The sequence below is a fragment of the Sorex fumeus genome, unplaced genomic scaffold (assembly GCF_029834395.1).
Source record: "Sorex fumeus unplaced genomic scaffold, SorFum_2.1 ptg000073l, whole genome shotgun sequence".
In the NCBI taxonomy this organism is placed as follows: domain Eukaryota; kingdom Metazoa; phylum Chordata; class Mammalia; order Eulipotyphla; family Soricidae; genus Sorex; species Sorex fumeus.
In genome coordinates, this window is record NW_026606130.1 from 5,573,456 (window position 1) to 5,592,152 (window position 18,697).

Below are 18,697 nucleotides of genomic sequence, written 5' to 3' on the forward strand. Positions count from 1 at the left end.
AGGGGACAATATGGGATGCTGGGAATTGAACCCTTGTCACTGCAAATGCCCTACTCACTGTACTATGGCTCTGGCCCCACAAGATTTTTTTTTGGCTTTTTGGGTCACACCCGGCGATGCACAGGGGTTACTCCTGGCTCATGCACTCAGGAATTACTCCTGGCGGTGCTTGGGGCACCATATGGGATGCTGGGAATCGAACCCAGGTCGTCCGTGTGCAAGGCAAATGCCCTACCTGCTGTGCTATTGCTCCAGCCCTTGGCCCCACAAGATTTTTTTGTTGAACAAAACCTTTTGGTTTTGGGCCACACCCAGCAATGTTCAGGGCTTACAGTGATCAGGGGACAGTACGTGGTACTAGGGATCAAACCTGGGTTGTCCACATGCAAGGTAAATGCCTCAACTGTTGTACTATCACTCTAACCCCCTGAGAATGAAACTTATTTAGAAAGATCTAAGGAGAGAGGAAATATGTATTCAAGAAAACACGAGCTTGAAGTCGCAAGCTGATTCCACTGTAAAGGCTCCATCATCATTCATCTGGTACCACACCTCCATATTCCATCTGCTGCCAGAGGGGTTTCTCCAAAACTGAGCATTTAAACCTGAGTCTTGTAATCACCATACTACATATGTTCCCTATATATTTTTCTACATGTTTTCTGAACTATGTATTACATGCTCCCAAGTATTTTTGTTCTTTGCCTATAACATTCCTCTGTGACTCTGGCAAACGCTTCCCTATTCTATCTCAGGAGACTCCTTTATGGGATAGAGAGGTAACACAGATGGTTAGGTTCCTGCCACACACACGGCTGACTTGCTTGATCCTCAGTACCACATATGGTCTCTAGAACACCACCAGCAGTGATCATTAAGCACAGAACCAGGAATAGCCAATTTGCCCTACTGGATATGGGTGCCCAAACCCCAAAATATTGCTGTTCTCTTTAGCCATTGCTAGTAATTATATAATTATGTCAATAAGAAGACATGCAAGGGAAAAAACTCTAATTTTTGTGAACCCCTCTCCCCCAATAGAGCTTCCTTTATAAAGCTTTCCCATTCTTACTCCATAATCAGAGATGTAAAACATGTTCTTCTCATAATGGAGCCTTGTGCATATTTATTCCAACAATCACTTTTTATTTATTTTTTGACTCCTTTGATTCTACCTCTTAAAAGTCCAATTGAACCCACTGATTCCCATCTCCAGTAGTCCTCCCTTGAACTAGATTCAGTCCCCTTCAAACCAAGCTCCACACCACACTGATATAATAAAAATTTTATTAAAAAAATACACTCATAAAAAGTTAAAACAACACAGAAATCAAACACCCACTCAGCTGACATAGCCCCCTCCCCCATCCCCAGGTCACCACTATGAACAGTTCAGTATATTCCTTTCAGACCTTTTCCTATTCATATACAAGCAGATATAAACATATTCAAGTACACATACTTTTTGTCTTTCATAAAAAAGGGATCACACTGTCCATTACAAAGATTTTTCAATTTCTTCATTTGCTATACAGAAATTTCTTAAAAAGACATCAATACAACATTATTCCACAACTTCTAAATAAAATTCACACTGGCATAAAATGCAAAGTTCTTTATGATATACTAATTGCCCATCTTTAGTTTGATCACTAGCTACTCCAGCGTAAAAAGACTGGAATATAAATAACTTTTTTCCTGGAACAAGGCAGGTACAAACAAACAAACAAACAAACAAACAAACTAGGAACACACTCTGCCACTTCTATATTTCTGCCACTTTGCTTCAAGTTACACTCTTGTCTAGACTTTTCCATCTAGCAAGCTTTACCTAACTCTTCAAAATTCAGCTTAAAAGTTACCTCTGAGAAGACTCATCTGACTTTTTCAAACATTATTACTCACTCCGTTATTTCTTCCTATACTTGATATCTAACTTCTTAATTGCACTTATCTGACAGTACTTCAATGATTTTTAACATGGTTCAATTCCACTCAATGGTGAGCTCTTTACACAAAAGAATTGTGTCTTTGCATCCCAAGGATCTGGTAGAGTGCTTATTATAGAGCAGATGTTCAATGACAAACTTGTTGAGAATTTCATAATTTTAGGAACATTTACTGAGTATGTACTCTGCACGGAACTATATCCTTAGCATGAAAAGAAACAGAAGACGGTCTTTGTTTGCCCTAAGACACTTACCATTTTCCTACTATTTTAAAATCCTAGGTGTGTGAGGTGTTGGGGGACGGACAGAACACATTTACATGGCAACATATCATTTCTGACATATAGGTTGCTTTAAGATTTATAGTCCTTTCCCTCAAATACATTTAGGAACAAGGCACTGACAAATGGCATAGTCCGATAGGTTTGTTTTCTACTGTGGCAAGCATCCACCAGAACCCAGCAGAATTCTGTCATTTGCTCCAGCCTGCAAATTAGAAAACTGAGATAATACCATGCTCGGAGTATTTCTAGCACAGAAAGAGGACATAAATGTATTAGTCGTTTCATAATTTCTCCTCTTTCACCAGGGTAAAAATGGTAACAAGAACAATAAAGTTAAAGTTAACGGAGTTAAAGGAGGACATTGGAGGAGGAAATGGCGCTTTTTGTTAGTGCAAAGGGAACGAGGCTACCTGGTTGTAAATCAAAGGGTGATATTGCCCCCAGGAAGACCAGAAGAGATTATCATTTACTTAGTAATGAATATAAACAATTTGGGGAAAGGTTTATCAACTAGGCCGGAGAACAGGGAAGGCTGACCAAGGAGGCCCAAAGGAAGCCTCATTCATCAGAGTCCAACTCACTGTCCCCAGCAATGGAGTGGAAATCCTCACTGTCCTCCTCGTCCTCTGACAGATGGACCTGGCTTAGTACGCTCGGCCCAGAGCGCTGCTCTTCCTCCTCATCGTCTTCCTCCTCTGATACCTCATACCCACCGATGCTGCTGAAGCTTGTGTCTTGGGTGTTCGACTTGGGATCAGGCTCCTCATAGCTCCCATAACTGAGAAGAGAAACATGTCATCTCTCAAGCTCGGGCACCATCTTCTAGCTGACCAGTCCCATTTTTTTTGGGGGGGGGGGGGGAGGTGGCTAGCACACCCGGCAATGCTCAGGGGTTATCCCAGGCTATGCACTCAGGAATTACTCCTGGCAATGCTGGGGGTGGGGGAAATGGACCATACAGGATGCCAGGGACCAAACCTGGGTTCGCCACGTGCAAGGCAAGAACCCTACCCGCTGTGCTATCTCTTCAGCCCCACCAGTCCCGTTTTTGGTGCCACTAAGGGATCAGCACATTCAATTCCCCTGGACACTAAAACAATTGGTTCTGGACTGAACTAAGGGTCACCAAGAGAAAAATCATCCTATCAAAAACTTCTACTCACTAACCTTATTTACTTAAGATCCCAAATGGAAGAAACTTCTTTAGTTCTGAAAAATGTACTGCCTGTCTACAGACTGCTCAGTGTTTCACTCTACACACACAGCTTCATTCATCTGTGTTTTCAATTGGTAAATAGGACCAAAAGTTTCACATCTTCAATTTGTCTCTCCTTACTATCCTTACTCTGCCTGCCTTGGTTTAGTCCTTTTGTCTCTGGCTTACACTACTGAAATTAGTCTTCATATGCTTCCAGTCTTGCTTTCCCATTCAATTAATTCTTCACACTTCTGTCAGAGTGCTCTTCATTTTTGTTTGTTTGTTTATTCTTACTTTAGCTTTAAAAAATCATACAAGTAATGCATGTTCATGAGTTTCAAAAAAGAATATACACCAAAAAAGAAAAATTTACCAATAACTCCATCACCCAAAGATAATCTTTTGGTCTATGACCTTCCAAATTTTCTTCTATGCATTTCACTTAGATGTTTAAACACCTTTTTTATTTACAAAATTGAAATATTCTACAGGAATCTGCTTTTTGCACTTACGATTATAATTGACATCTTTGCACATCAATAGACATATAGCAGCATCATTTAAAAACCTAGATGGTACTCCACTGTTGTGCTATAACATGACTTAACAGTCTTTCAGACATTTAAGTTGGCTTCAATTCTCCAACTATTAGAAACAATACTATAATAAACATCCTTGTACAAACATCTTGATAAAAATGGTTTATTATTCCCATAGAATAAGTTCCTAGACATGAACTTTTGGGGCTAAAATGTGCTATTTTAAAGTTTCTGAGTTATAATTCTAAATTATTATACCTTTCTCCTTCATACCCCATTTTATCAATTTACATTAATATCAGTTTTTTGAGATCTTTCTTCACAGCTTTTCCAACACTGGGCATTTGTCTGAATGACTAACAATCTTATAGGCAAAATTTATAATTCACTGTTTATGCTTGATTCTTCAGGAATTTTTTTCATATATAGATTATCCACTTGTATTTCTTGATGAGTTGTTGCCTATTTTTTGGAAGGAGCACAGAACAATCTTTACAAATGTAGATCTGATCATATTATTCTAAGTTGGTATCTGCCCTAAATCCTTAGGCCCTTCTCGATCTGGTTCTTACGTATCTCCTATTACATTGTCTCTATCACATGGATCTAATCACACTGAGCTAGAAGCTTCAGTCTTCATACATGTTATTTTTGCTCTCTGGAGTACCTTTTTTCTCTCTTTCATCTAATTTCTATTCTGGTTGAGCTTGGTTCCCTCCTCCCATACTTTAAACCAGCCCCCCAACTTTATTCTACCCAAATCCCAAGAAAATTTCATACTTATCTCTTGTTTGCACGTGATGGTGGTTGGGGGTTTATGGCTGGCTCTGTGCTCAGGATTTACTCCTGATAGGCTCAGGGGACCATATATGGTGCTGGGTATTGAATCCAGGTTGGATATATGCAAGGCAAGTAAGTACCCTACCCACTGATAAACCCCCCTCATAATTGTTTATGATGATACTTTTTATATTACACAGTGATTACTTGTTTACTTGTTTAGGCTTCCCACTAAACTGAGTTCCTTGAAGAAAGGGACCACATCTTAGTGCATTTGTCCTTGTCATATATAATGCTGGATACCTCTGCCTCTATGTATCAAATCTATTTATCAAATGTAGCTTAATTCCAACATGTCCAAAGACAATTCAAGTTTACTTTCCTTTCCCATCCCATCTAACATTTGTACTTTCTCTTCCCTATCTCAGTCACATTCCCATTTATTAAACCTATCTGATGCCTTCACCTCCTAAAGGCAACTGATACTCTACACAGAGGCCTTGAAACAGCTCTTCCTTCACACCTCATTCCTAAAAAATCTTAGTTATGAAGTTTCTCATTGCCCTCGAGTTATTTAATACACAAATGTGATGCTACTTCCTTTTCTTTAAAGTGATTATTCCCATGATCCCAAACCCAAATGCTATTTAAGGTCTTTTACAATATATTCCCTTCCTACTTCTAGAGCCATGACTCATAATAACCTCCCTCTGTTCTGAAATATATGTGCTATGTTTCTGTACATTTGAATATATTGTTCTATCTTTAAGGATCTCTTCATCTGCCATTAGATCTACTTAGTAGATTCATCACCATCCTATAAGGCTAAATTCAAATTTAAATGTTCCCTCATCTGTGAAACTTTGTTTAATCACACCAAGCAGAGTGAGACACTCCTTCCTCAGTGGTGACTTGGCACTCTGTTCTTAACTTATGCAATGACATATATAGCACTGTATTTGTGATTATTGTGTATCAGTCTCTTTCACTAGAATGTGATCTCAAGGACAGAATATCCTTTGCTGTGTATCCCCAAGAGCCTAGCACAGTACCTGGCTGTGTAAGTGCTCAGGAACTATTTGATAGATGAAAATAATCTGATGCTGGGCCCTTTGATATGATAGGTGGGCACTGATGCCATGATTTGTAACATGTTGCTGCCGATTACCTGATATTGCTATCCTCCAAACCATGGGAAGCCTCCCCACCGTCTCCCTCATAGGACATCATGCTTTCTTCATTTTCCATGCCCATCCTTGTGTTCTCCTGAAGCATGCGTGGCAGCTTGGATCTTATTCCACCAGATCCCACATCAGAGTCACTTCCACTTTCACTCAGCTGGATTGCTTGAAAAGAGACAGATCTTGAGATAAGCTTGACAGAATTAACATCACTGGCTTTGTCCTCCAAAACCACTTACTTCCACTTAGGCATCTTGTCTGGACTCAACCTGGAAGTCCCTTCTTTTAACTGCCTAGGATCAACACTGGCAAGATTCATAGTTTAGGTGCTGGAGATAGTACAGTGGAAAAGGCGCCTGTCTTGCATGTGGCCAGCAGTTCAATCCCTGGTATTGCACATGCTCGCCTGAGCACCACCAGGTGTGATCCGTGAGTCCAGGAGAAAGCTCTGAATACCGTTGAGTGTAGCCCTCTATTTTGGGGGGAGGTCACACCCAGTGACACACAGAGATTGCTCCTGGCTCTGTACTCAGGACTTACCCTTGGTGGTGCTCAGGGGACCATATGGGATGCTGGGAATTGAACCCGGTTTGGCCGTGTGCAAGGCAAATGCCCTGCCTGCTGTGCTATTGCTCCAGCCCCCTCTAGCCCTCCAATTTTTTTAAATACATACTTTGAAAATAAAATTAATCATTTTCCCTTTTCACCTCAGCTCAACCTGTTTTTCTTTAATCATCTCTCCCTCTCTTTTCCCTGCCACTGCCACCAACCCATGAAACAGCACAAAGCAAGATCTTTACGTTTAAATTTTCTTCTCTGTTGCTACAACTAACACCTTCTTCATCTTTATCAAGTACTTAGGGCCTTGCCTTTTTCACATGGAAGTGGGGAATCCCAAGTGATTCTTGCGGACCCAGGGACCCTCCCAGTGATTCTTAGGTAACTGGGCCAGTGGTTCAATTTAGGGACTCAAATGCCAAGGACTAAACCAAGGCCTGCCACAAGCAAACCTAAATATCTCTCTCTACCTTGGCATTTCCTTTCCCACTGTTACCTTTTATAGTTCCTGGGTTTGTTTGTTTTTTGGGATATACCCGGCAATGCTAGGGGTTACTCCTGGCTTTGCCCTCAGGGATTACTCCTGGCAGTGTTCAGGGGACCATATGGAGTGCTAGAAATTGAACCTGGGTCAGACATGTACAAGGCATTCGTCCTACCTACTATGCTATTGCTCCAGTCCTATAGTGCCTGTGTTGGATTTTTTAAATTTCTCTGAGATTAAATAATCTGCTTATCTTATAAGTATTCTGAGAAACATTAATGGTACTTCAATAAAAAGAGAACCTTCTGGCAATTAACATATGTTGTCAAGAGTCTCCTATCCAGCCCAAAGGGTGCTACTGTGAGATACATAAGAACAAAAGCCGAGGAACAAAACTTACCAGAAAAAGGATTATCTCCTTCTTCATCACTTCCAGCATCTTCCTCATCATCTTCTCCTTCAGACATAAGCAAATCCTCATATAGGACACTGGCTTGAGTTTGTTGCACAGTTCCTTCTTCATCTGCTAGATCACCATCTGCATCTTCACCTTCCTAAATGAGAATAGTTGAGGTCCAAGTTATATCAATCAAGCAAGGAAGAAGCCAGAGGAAATCACTACCAGTCACCCTTGCTGCCTAACAAGAAGCAATTTTTGAGATTTATTTAGCTAGCTGGTTCCACAGAGTAAAATTAGATTGGGTGTGTGTGGGGGAAGGATGTTGCTGAAGCTACAGTTCAGCAGTACAATACATGTCTTGTGTGTGTGAGGTCCTGGGTTAAGTAAGTCTTAATAGACCTCTATGGAGACCCTCTAATATGAATTGTGACTTGATCTGTCCTATTTTGTTAGAGCTTCTATCATTTAGGGTATAATATCATTCTTAAGCTTTCTATAGCATACTCAGCAGGGCTGAAAGTCTTAGATTTCCTTGCCCAGCCTATCTCAGCCCTGGTGCACCTACGGAACACAAAGAGCATATCGTGAGGGATGTACTTATAGAAGTTAACCAAGGGCTCTCACTCAAGCTGGATGCTTCCCTTTGAGTCAACCCTTAAGTTAGTGGAAGCTGTATACATAGTTCAGGGCATGTGTTTTTGCCCCCATTCATTCTCTGAAAATCATGAAATAGGATTAAACAAAGAACAGGGCTGGAGAGAGAGAGTACAGGGTTAAGGTACTTCCCGTATATGCAGCTGTATATGCCGTATATCCCCAGCATCACATGTGGTCCCTGAGCATAACCAGGGGTCACTCCTGAACACAGAGCCAGTAATAGCCCCCATATACTATCAGGTGTGGCCCAAACTCCCCCAGTCAATCAAGCTAGTGGGAACTATATACACAGCTCAAAGTATATGTGTTTTCCCTCATTCCTTGAATATAATTGATAGGATAAAAAAAAAACTAAACAAATAACAGGGACGAGAGATAGCTGAGGAGGGAAAGCACCTGCCATGCATATGGCTAACTCTGATCTTATTTTCAGCATCTCATATAGTCCCATGAGCACAGCCAGGGATCACTCCCAAGCAGAGCCAGGAACAGTCAGAGTGCTGCCATGTGTGGTCCAACCCCTCCCAAGTCAACTCCACAAGTAGTTGGTTTGTATACACAGGAATATTTTGCCCCATTTATTCTCTGAAAGTCATGGACAGAGTTAAAGAAAAATAGAGAACAAGTCCAGAGAAGTAGCACAGAAGGTGAAGCACTTGCCTTACATGTGGCTGACTCCCAGCACTACATATGGTTCACAGAGCACAGCCTGGGGTCATTCCTGAGCAGGGAGCCAGAAATAGCCCGAGTACCTCCAGGTGCCCAAACCACCCCCTCCCAAAAAAACTATAAAACAAAGAGCCTCACAGATGTACTTAGTGATCTTTGGATCTCTTACATAATCACAAGGAGACTCTTCTTCCTTTCTTTTTATTTTGTAGTGTTGGGGATTGAATCACGGCTTCAAAATGCACTGCAAATGCTCTACAAGTGAGCAACATCCTCTGTTCAATTCATACTTTTGAACACAAGTATTCCTTAGCTAGTTCTGAGAGGCACCAAAAAACTCTTTGCGTGTTTTACATTCTCTAGTAGATACCTGATTGTGATCAGCTGACAGTTTTTATGGCTTCAGATCAGAAGTATCTTCTGGGGCCAAATAATACAGTGGGTAAGGTGGTTTCTCCCTGCATGCAGCTGACCTGGGTTCAATCCCCAGCACACCATATGTTCTCCTGAGCTCTGCTAACGGTGATTACCTGACCATAGAGCCAAGAGTAAGTCCTGCAAGTGTGACCCTCCCAGCCCAACACACACAGACTCACACAAAGAAGTATCTTCTGATAATGTTGGAAAAGGCTATTTACAGGAGTCTAATGATTTTAATTTAGATTATAACATACACACAGTAAAAGAAGCAGGGCATAACCTGAACTCTGTCTCAGAATACTGTTGGTTTTTCTAGTCACATGTAGATTTGATACCTCATATGCAAAATTTCCAACATCTGTACCAAAGTTTTGTTGTGCCTGACTAAGCCCCTGGGCACAGACAAAAGACAATGTCAACCATGTGGCATGCCATGATCCCAATATTGAAATATTTCTAAGTCTTCTTCCCAGGGCCAAGAGGTTCCATCATCTTTGATATCTATCTTCTATCATCACTACCACTTGCCCATTCCCACCCCAAAGCATATCACAAAAAGAAAAAGAATATTCTACCTGTATCACTGGTTTTTCTGGAGAGGCAGCAGGAATATCTAGGACAGACATATTGCTCTCATCTTGGAATACAGAGGCATCACGAGACACACTGAGGGATGTGTTGTTATCATATAAATCAGGAGGCTATGACACAAATTACACAAGTTAGCTTCTGTTTAGGGAAAGGAAGTAAGAAATACAGATAAGTCCCCTTTAGAACATTCACCACAGATAAAGGACATGCATAGCAATCCACTTAAAAAGGAAAAAAATGTAGTCTGATGTAGTTTTATGGAAAGGTTTTTGGGGATTTTACAAATGTTGCTCATTCCAGTAGAGAGGCAGCTGCTACACAAGAACTAAACTTATCATATAAGTATTTATATATAAATATAATAAAATGCCCAAAGCAGAAAAAGCATCCAAGCTAAGGGAAAACTCTATGTCCTAACAAATTTTTGTGTCATTCAATAACCTAGTTTCTTCTAAGCCTTGTCTTATTGTTCTTAGGCCAACGGGTACATACCAGTGCTTTTTGTTTGATTTCAATTCCAACAAGAGTATAGAATGATTAATAGCATATGAGTTCATCAGAAGATGCCGCTATGGGGCAAAATGACATGGTAAAAATCCACAGACTTTGGAATAAGCTGCCCGAGTTTGAGTTCTGGCTCTATCACTTGCTAGCTGAAGAACTTGAATTTATGAATCAGTTAATCCCTCTAAGCTTTGGTTTCCTCAACTATTAAAATATGGAAAACGGCTACCTCACAAGGTTGTTGGGAAAATTAAGAAATGTGGAAGCTCCTTATTTAATGCCTGTTATTCAATAAATATTAGGTCTCTTCAATAATCAATGACAGAATGACAGGAGGGACAGTAAGATCATGTTGGAGAAGTAGGAAAGCAAGGGAGGTAGATCAGTGGTTCAATCCCTGGTATAAGAAAAAAAAAAGACAAGACACTGACTTGGTCAAAATATTTCCTGTGTTCAAAGACTAAATAAAATGCTCACAATAAAATGAAGTGAAAAAAAAAACAAGACAAAATTGTATCGATCAATCTCACATTAAAATTATGTCTAGGACTGGGGATGTGGCTCAGTGGTAGAGTGTAAACCCACATGTGGGAGGCCTGGGGTTTGATCCCTACAATGCAAAATAAATGAAAGTATGTCTATAAATGTGCGTGTGCACACACATGCACACACATATGCACACATACACACACACACACAAGAAACCCATCATGGTGGCCTGGAGTGATAGTACAGTGGGTAGGTATTTTGATCCTGGGTTTGATCCCCTGCATCCCATATGGTCCTCCAAGCATCACCAGGAGTAATTCCTGAGAGCTGTCAGAAGTAACCCCTGAGCATCACTGGGTGTGACCCCAAAAAGCAAAGAAAGAAAGAAAGAAAGAAAGAAAGAAAGAAAGAAAGCAAGCAAGCAAGCCAGCTACCACATACACACTTCAAAAGAACACCAAAAATGTTCAGAATTCCCCCAGAAAGGCAGACCTGATCCTAGGTCACTTACCTTCTTTATATTTTTATATTTACTAGTTTTCCCAATAAACATAACGTTACTTTTGTCAACAAAACTGCACATGTTAACTTTGTGGTTTCTTTTAAAAACAAACAAGCAGACTGGCTGAGATGAGGGTTTTAGAGAATGAGAGCAAAGCAATCCCAAGCACTACACAACATATAAACTGTGAAACAGAAAAAAATTAAGGAATGAAAGACTGTAGGAAAAACTGAAAGGTAAACAATTTTAGGTAAAATGTTAAGCTGAATGTACAATGCAATTCAAGCTAGGTGGAAATAAAATGATTCCTGCTGTATTTCTAATACAACAGGAATTATGATAGGCTGATCTTACGCAAAAACTAATATTAACAGTTGGGTTTGAGAATAGTAAATAAATAAGAACAATCACTTATGTGCATCTTGCTTAGGTTAAAGGTTAATGAAATGAATTTACTACTCCATTCATTCACTCATTCATTTTGGTGGTGCCAGGTAGTACTGACTCCAGGGTCTTATACATGCCAGGCAGCAAGCTACCACTGAGTTACATCTCCAGTCCTGGGTTTAATATTTTACGTATATATATATATATATATATATATGAGAAAAGGTAAATTAGAATTATGAAAAGACACTGCTAAATTATTACTCTTTACAGAAGTTTCTGTAACTGTACCAAGCAACAGCTAATGCTCAGGAAGGAAAGCAGTTGCCAGGTTTCCCTCAGCCAGTTGAGTTCACTTTTGGGAGGAACGGAGAAGAAAGGAAGTGGACTTTTGGGTCTAAGGCTTTGAATGTCACATATGGCAACAAATCATGTGCCACTCAGTGGCTAGGTTCTCCTGGGTAACAATGATTAAAAACCCAGGAGTTTTTAGAAAGACTAAAGAATTACCAGAAGGGGCTTTGTGGAAACTGGGGCTTATGAACAAATAGGGCCTTTCTAGGTAACATCACTTAGCCAAGCCTCCCAACCCAATATGCCCACATACTCCAAGAGCCTTTCCTCATTCTGGGTCTGAAAGTAAGTATCTTAGTTTTTTATACTTGACTGCTCAGAAACCTGAGTTATGGGATAAAAGAGAAAAATAAAAGACAGTTCATGAATGAGATATAGAGTAAAAACCTAGCAGAGATTACGCATTTTGCGTATCAGTTGAAAATGAAAACTAAGTAGAATAAAAAAAAATCTCATGGAAATTAAGAGAATACTGCATTAAGAATTCCACTTAAATTCGAAAGGGCTGGAGAAATTTGTAGATAATTTTCATACAGATAAGAAAACATTTATTGGATGCCTACTATAGGTTTGCAAATTGACTTGTTTAATCTTTACAACAACCTTGAAAATACATTTTAGAGAAAAGGAAACTCAGAGAGGTTAGGTAAATTTTCCAAGTTCACCAAGCTAGATAGTAGCAGAGCTAAGACTCAAACCCAGACCTATGTTTATGACAAACGTTATGTACATTCTACCATAATGTCTCCAATACAGAAAGCAAGCATCAGATATATTCTAGGAAGCCCTATTCTTCAAATATGCCAGGTCTCTATGAAATACACTCCCAGTATATTTAAGGGTCCAAGTTGAAAGACTGAAAATCTTACAAAGTATACTTTATAAGTTTATATCTATAAAATTGTGATAGCTTTTTAAGATATAAATTTAAGAACGTTTTAAATATTAGCTTCCTTTATTTGCAAGAAGTCAATTGAGGAAAATAGGTGACAGCTGAACTATATTGAGATATCTCTGAAGGAAGGAGTAGTGAGGCACCTATGAGGCACAGGAAAAATGTGCTCCATGTCTCTATCTAATATAGCCCAGGTCTACATTAAGGGATGTCTTAGAATCCCAACAGGGCTACGGGAGCTCCAGCGACTCAGAAAAGTGCTCTGGCCAAAGGCAGTAGGAAATCCAGTATTCCCAAATACTGTGTGAACAACAAAGACACCACCCCACTCATTCATCTCACACCTGCCTTTTCTGGATTCAAGAATGCCACCAAAATCCATGGTCCTCACTCACCTTAGCCTTTGAGAAGACAAGAAAGCACACACGAAAGGCATATGAAGAGGAAGGACAGAGAAGAAGGGTATCTCAGTAAATACATCTGTTAACTGCTCCCAATTTCCCAAACCATTAAGAAAACTGTAAGAGCAGTCTCCTAGTCCTCAAACTCACCTGAGGTGTATAGGGCCCTGGGGTCATTGGGTCCAAGCTTTCTAATTCTGCTTCTTCCAAAGCTGCTTCTTTAGCTGTACAAATATCCTTCTCAAGTTGAGTCAAATGTTCATCATACTGGGAAATAAAGAAATTAAGTGAATTCAGCTCACATGTGATTCAAGCACTGGGGATAAAAAAAAGGAGGCAAAATCCATTTCATGGTGCTTCCATAGAGATAGTCTGTTGAAATAACATTTAGTACTAGGTAGGAAAAATCAACAGGGAAGAAAATGAGATGCAGGGTGGAAGTAAGATAAGATTTTCCATTTAATTAACAGGATCTCAAGGGAACCTCCTCTTTACCACCTACCTCAGTCAATGTCTGGTAACAGACATTCACAATTTCCTGAGCAGTCTTAGTATACTGACTCTCAGGTCCTATAAAATGGAAAAAAGAAAAGGCCATTATCTGCAGTCCTCAATTCCAGAAGTCTATGTTCTATCACCCAGAGCAGTGGCATTCAATTATGCTAATACCGCCCCCCCCCCCCCAAATCACACTTCAATTATAACTTGAACTCTTATTCGCCTTTTAGGGTAGAGAAATTCAAACATATACAACACAGACACTAAAATAATGATTTTACAGATATCCATACTTATAGTTATTATCAGTATGTGGTCAATCTTGTTTCATTTAAATCCCAACTTTCACACTCTTCCAATGTTACTCTGAAGAAATTTCAGTATTCTGTCATTCTGTCACCATCACAACCATCCTGTTATTCGTTGATTGTCTCGAGCAGGCCCCAGTAACGTCTCCTTCATCCTAGCCCTGAGATTTTTTAAAAGGTGCCATATTCAAAGCTCTTTCAGGGTTAGGAGAATGAGACCCATCATTGTTACTGGTATTTGGCATATTGGGTACGCCACAGGGAGTTTGCCAGACTCTGCCGTGTGGGCAGGTTACATTCGGTAGCCTGCCATTTGTCCAAAGTATGAATGAGATAATAAGATGTCACACGGCCGCAAATGCGGCTGCGCGCTTCCGGGAGCTGGGTTTTATAGTCTCTGAGTCTTGGCCGTTGATGGGATTACACGGCACCAGGGGGCCAGCTGGTGGGTGTGACCCCTGCCTACTGGAATTTGGAGGATCTGGGTGGAGGATGCTCAGCCCCGATCCGAGCAGGCTTGGAGATCTCTGCCCCGGGACCCGCATGCCTTTGTTCCTCTGCCATTCTGTAATCACTCAATAGGTATCTTTCAGATTTTGTTGTTTTGAGGCTACATCTTGCAGTGCTTAGGGCATTCTCCTGACTCTGCTCAAGAATCACTCCTGGCAGGGCTCAGGGGACCATACATTGTGCCAGGGATCAAACCTGGGACAGCCACATGCTACTACTGTATGATCACTATGGCCCCGGAATTCTTATACTACAATGGTAAATATATAACACTAGTTTTTTTTAATTTTTATTAGTGAGACACCATGAGGTACAGTTTTAGACATACAAATTTTTGTGCTTGGGTTTCAATTACACAATGATCAAATACCCATCCCTCCACCAGTGCCCATTTCCCACCACCACGGATCCCAGTATCTCTCCCACCCCTCACCCCCCCCCATCCCACCCTGCCTCTGTGGCAGGGCATACCCTTTTGTTCTCTCTCTCCTTTTGGGTGTTGTGGTTTGCAGAAGAGGCACTGAGTGGCAATCATGTCTGGTCTATGGTCTACTTTCAGCATGCTTCTCCCATCCTGGGATGATCCTCCCAACACCTTTTATTTGGTGCTCCCTTCTCTATCTGAGCTCCCTTTTCCCCTAGCATGTGTAAGGACATCTACACAATGTAATACTATGCAGCTGTTAAAAAAGATAAAGTCATGAAATTCGCTTGTAACTGGACAGACATGGAGAGTATTATGCTAAGTGAAATGAATCAGAAAGACTGCACTGATTTGTGAAAGATAAAATAACATGAGACTAACACCCAAGGACAGTAGAGAAAAGGGCCAGGAGAATCATTCCATGGTTTGGAAGCCTGCCTTGTGTGCTGGGGGAGAAGGCAGTTGGGAGGAGAAGGGACCACTAAGTCAATGATGGTTGGAAGGATCACTCAGAATGGGAGATGTGTACTGTAAGTAGACTAAGGACCAAACATGATGGCTTCTCAGTATCTGTATTGCAAACCATGATGCCCCAAAGAGACTGAGTAAGAAGGAAGGTACGTGCCACAGAGGCAGGGGGTGGGATGGGGTGGGAGTGGCAGGAGGGATACTGGGGACATTGGTGGTGAAAAATGCACACTGGTGGAGGGATAGGTGTTTGATCACTGCATGACAGATAATCATGAAAGCTTTGTAACTGTATCTCACAGTGATTCAATAAAAAAAAAAATCTACGGAATGTACAAATACAGGAGTAAATCCTAATGTAAACTATGATTTTCAGTGATAATCATGTGTTCACTGATTATAACAAATGTACCATCCTAGTGAGGGATGTTGATAAGGACCAGTGCGAGTTATTATGCATGTGATTATGAAGTAGGGGAGGTAGTACAGGGTATACAGAAACTCTAAGTATATTTTACACAATTTTTGCGGGGGGGGGGTGCTTGAGCTACTATAAAAATAAATCTATCAAAGAAAACAATTATGTGTAAAATAATTAAAATTCTTTGTTTTTTTTTGGACCACCCCCAGTGGGGTTCCAGGGACCATATGGAGTACTAGAGAGAGAACTTGGGTTGGCTGTGTGCGAGGCAAGCACCCTACCTACTGTACTCTCCTTTTTGGCCTCCCAAAATTCCACAATTATCTAAATTTTTTTTATATTTGATTTTTCAAATCAGAATCGCACTCCCCGCAGTGCTCAGGAAACCATGAAGTGCCATGAATTATCCCAGGTACTCCATGCCAGGCATACCCTCCAAACCTTTGAGTTATCTCCCTGACCTCCCAGTTACGTTACTTCTTCTATATTTTTGGGGGGTGGTTTTCGGTCATACCTGGTGGTGCTCAGGGGTTACTCCTGGCTCTACAATCAGGAATCACTCATATTATGCTCAGAGGACCATATGGGATATTGGGGATTGAACATGGATAGACCGCATGCAAGGCAAGTGTCCTACCACCCACCATAGTATTGCTCCATCCCTACTAAGCTAATTCTTTTGTTTGGTTTTTGAGTCACGTTATGGTGCTCAGTGGAACATGAGGTGCTAGGGACTGAATCCAGTCTTCCTGCATGCAAAACGTGTTCCAGCTCATTGAACTAATTCTTCACTCCCCAGTTTGGTGATTCTTAACTAGACTATACGTTTCCTCATATAGCCTCAAACACAAGTAGCAAACTGGTGGCTGGAGTTGAATACAGTTTTGTTCACCCACAAAGTCGGTTCTTTCTATTAAAAAGAATTGATCTGGGTCTGTAGAGATAAATCAGTGGATAAAACACTTCTTTTTTGCAAACCCTACTCGGATTTGATTCCTGGCATCCCATATGGTCCCCTGAGCACTGCCAGGAGTTAATTCCTGAGTGAAAAGCAAGACTAATCCCTGAGTACTGCTTCTGCATGACTCCAAGCCCCCCCCCAAAAAATCCATATACCTATAACAGATATACTTTTAAAAAACATTAAAACTGAAGTAGGGTTATAATCCCCAGTTAATAATCATAACTGAAAAGATGTATGAATACCAAGGGCAAAAAAGCACAATCCCCGCAAGGTACATGTATGAGCACCAAAGCGACCCCTGGAAAGCATGACAACAAGAATATATGCAAGCACTGCAACTAAAAGAGCAATCCTAAAAGTAGTGGGTGTTTGGCTAGTGGGTGGTTGTCTTCCCCCATCACTGCAATTAACCATGATGAAGGAGAGAGGGGCAAAGTTTAAAAACAAAATAACAGGGCCGGACAGATAGTACAGCAGATAAGGCACTTGCCTTGCATAGAGCTGTCTGGAATCCTGTTACTGCATATGGTCCCCCCTTCCAAGAGCAATCCCTGAACCCAGAGCCAGGAGTAAGCCCTGAGTACCACAAGGTGAGGGACACAAAACACACACACACCAAAAAGCAGTAACACAATTTTGTTCTGGAGACATACCTGGAGATGCTCAGGGCTTACTTCTGGCTCTGCACTCAGGAATTACTCCTGGTGGTGCTCAGGGGACCATATGGGATGCCGAGTATCAAATGTGGGTTGGCTGTGTACAAGGCAAGAGCATTGCCTGCCGTTCTCTCTCCAGCCCAATAATCAACACAAATTTAAAAGGTAAATTATAGCTCAATATAAAGTTAAAAGTTTTACTAGCAATCAAGAGGTTCCAAACAAAAATTCAAATACCCAACTTTTTTTTAAAAATTCAGGGAGTGGGAGAAAAAAAATAAGATGGCATGGGTCCATTCTAGAGTCACTTTGGGACACATAGTATTTTCCTTTCCTTACTTTATAGCAAACCACGATGGGTTGCTCACATATTTCTTTAGGGCATGAATTTTCTTTACTCAGTAATAACTACACATCAAGGAAATGGAAATAAAAACTGCATCTCATATATGTTAGAATGGCTATACCACGAAGGCAAGAAATAGCTCAGTGAGCTGAACTGCATATTTGCATGCAGGTCTGGGGTTTATCCCTGTCACTAGTCTATTGAACACTGCCAGGGGTACTGAACCAGGAAGAGCCTCTGTGCATTGCCAAGTGTGGCCCACAAATAAAAACCAAAACAATTTTGTTTGGGGGCCACACCCAGCGGTGCGCAGGGCTTATTCCTGGCTCTGCGCTCAGGAATCATTCCTGGTGAGCTCAGGGGACCATACAGAGTCCTGGGGATCAAAACCAGATCAACTACATGCCGGACCTTGAGTGCCCTATCCATTGTACTATTGCTGTGGCCCAAGATCAAAACAATTTTAAACAGATAAGAAATAACAAAGGTTGGCAAAAATGTAGAGAAAAACAGAACTCTTGCACCAGAGAGACAGCACAGCAGGTAGGGCAACTTGCTTTGCATGCGGTAGCCGGGTTTCAAACCCTGACAACCATGAGCACCACTAGGCGTAAGCCCTGAGCACTGCCAGATGTGGACCAAAAAACAAAAACAAAGAAGAGCACTTGTGCATTATTGATGGGAATGTAAACTAGTGTAGCTATTATGGAAAATAGCATGGAAAGTTTCTGAGAGGTTATCATGGTTTGGTCCTTTACCTACTTCCAGCACACATCTCCCATCTGATCCCTCCAAACATCATTTTCTTAGTGATCCCTTCTCGATTCCAGCTGCCTTTCCCCCCAGCTCATGAGGCAGGC

General features: G+C 41.0%; 1 protein-coding gene across 5 annotated transcripts in view; it reads right to left on the minus strand.

The window, feature by feature from the left end:
* Positions 1 to 1,323: 1,323 nt before the first annotated feature.
* TAF1 (TATA-box binding protein associated factor 1) overlaps positions 1,324 to 18,697 on the minus strand; it is a 78,869-nt gene continuing 61,495 nt past the window's right edge. For all 5 annotated transcript variants that reach the window (XM_056129992.1, XM_056129990.1, XM_056129991.1 and 2 more), the window contains 6 exons: positions 13,745 to 13,812; positions 13,393 to 13,509; positions 9,695 to 9,820; positions 7,374 to 7,527; positions 5,919 to 6,096; positions 1,324 to 3,011 (listed from right to left, as the gene is read on the minus strand). In XM_056129992.1, the coding sequence (XP_055985967.1) occupies positions 2,792 to 3,011; positions 5,919 to 6,096; positions 7,374 to 7,527; positions 9,695 to 9,820; positions 13,393 to 13,509; positions 13,745 to 13,812 (863 nt within the window). In that variant the 3' untranslated portion in view covers positions 1,324 to 2,791. The remainder of the gene's footprint in view (positions 3,012 to 5,918; positions 6,097 to 7,373; positions 7,528 to 9,694; positions 9,821 to 13,392; positions 13,510 to 13,744; positions 13,813 to 18,697) is intronic.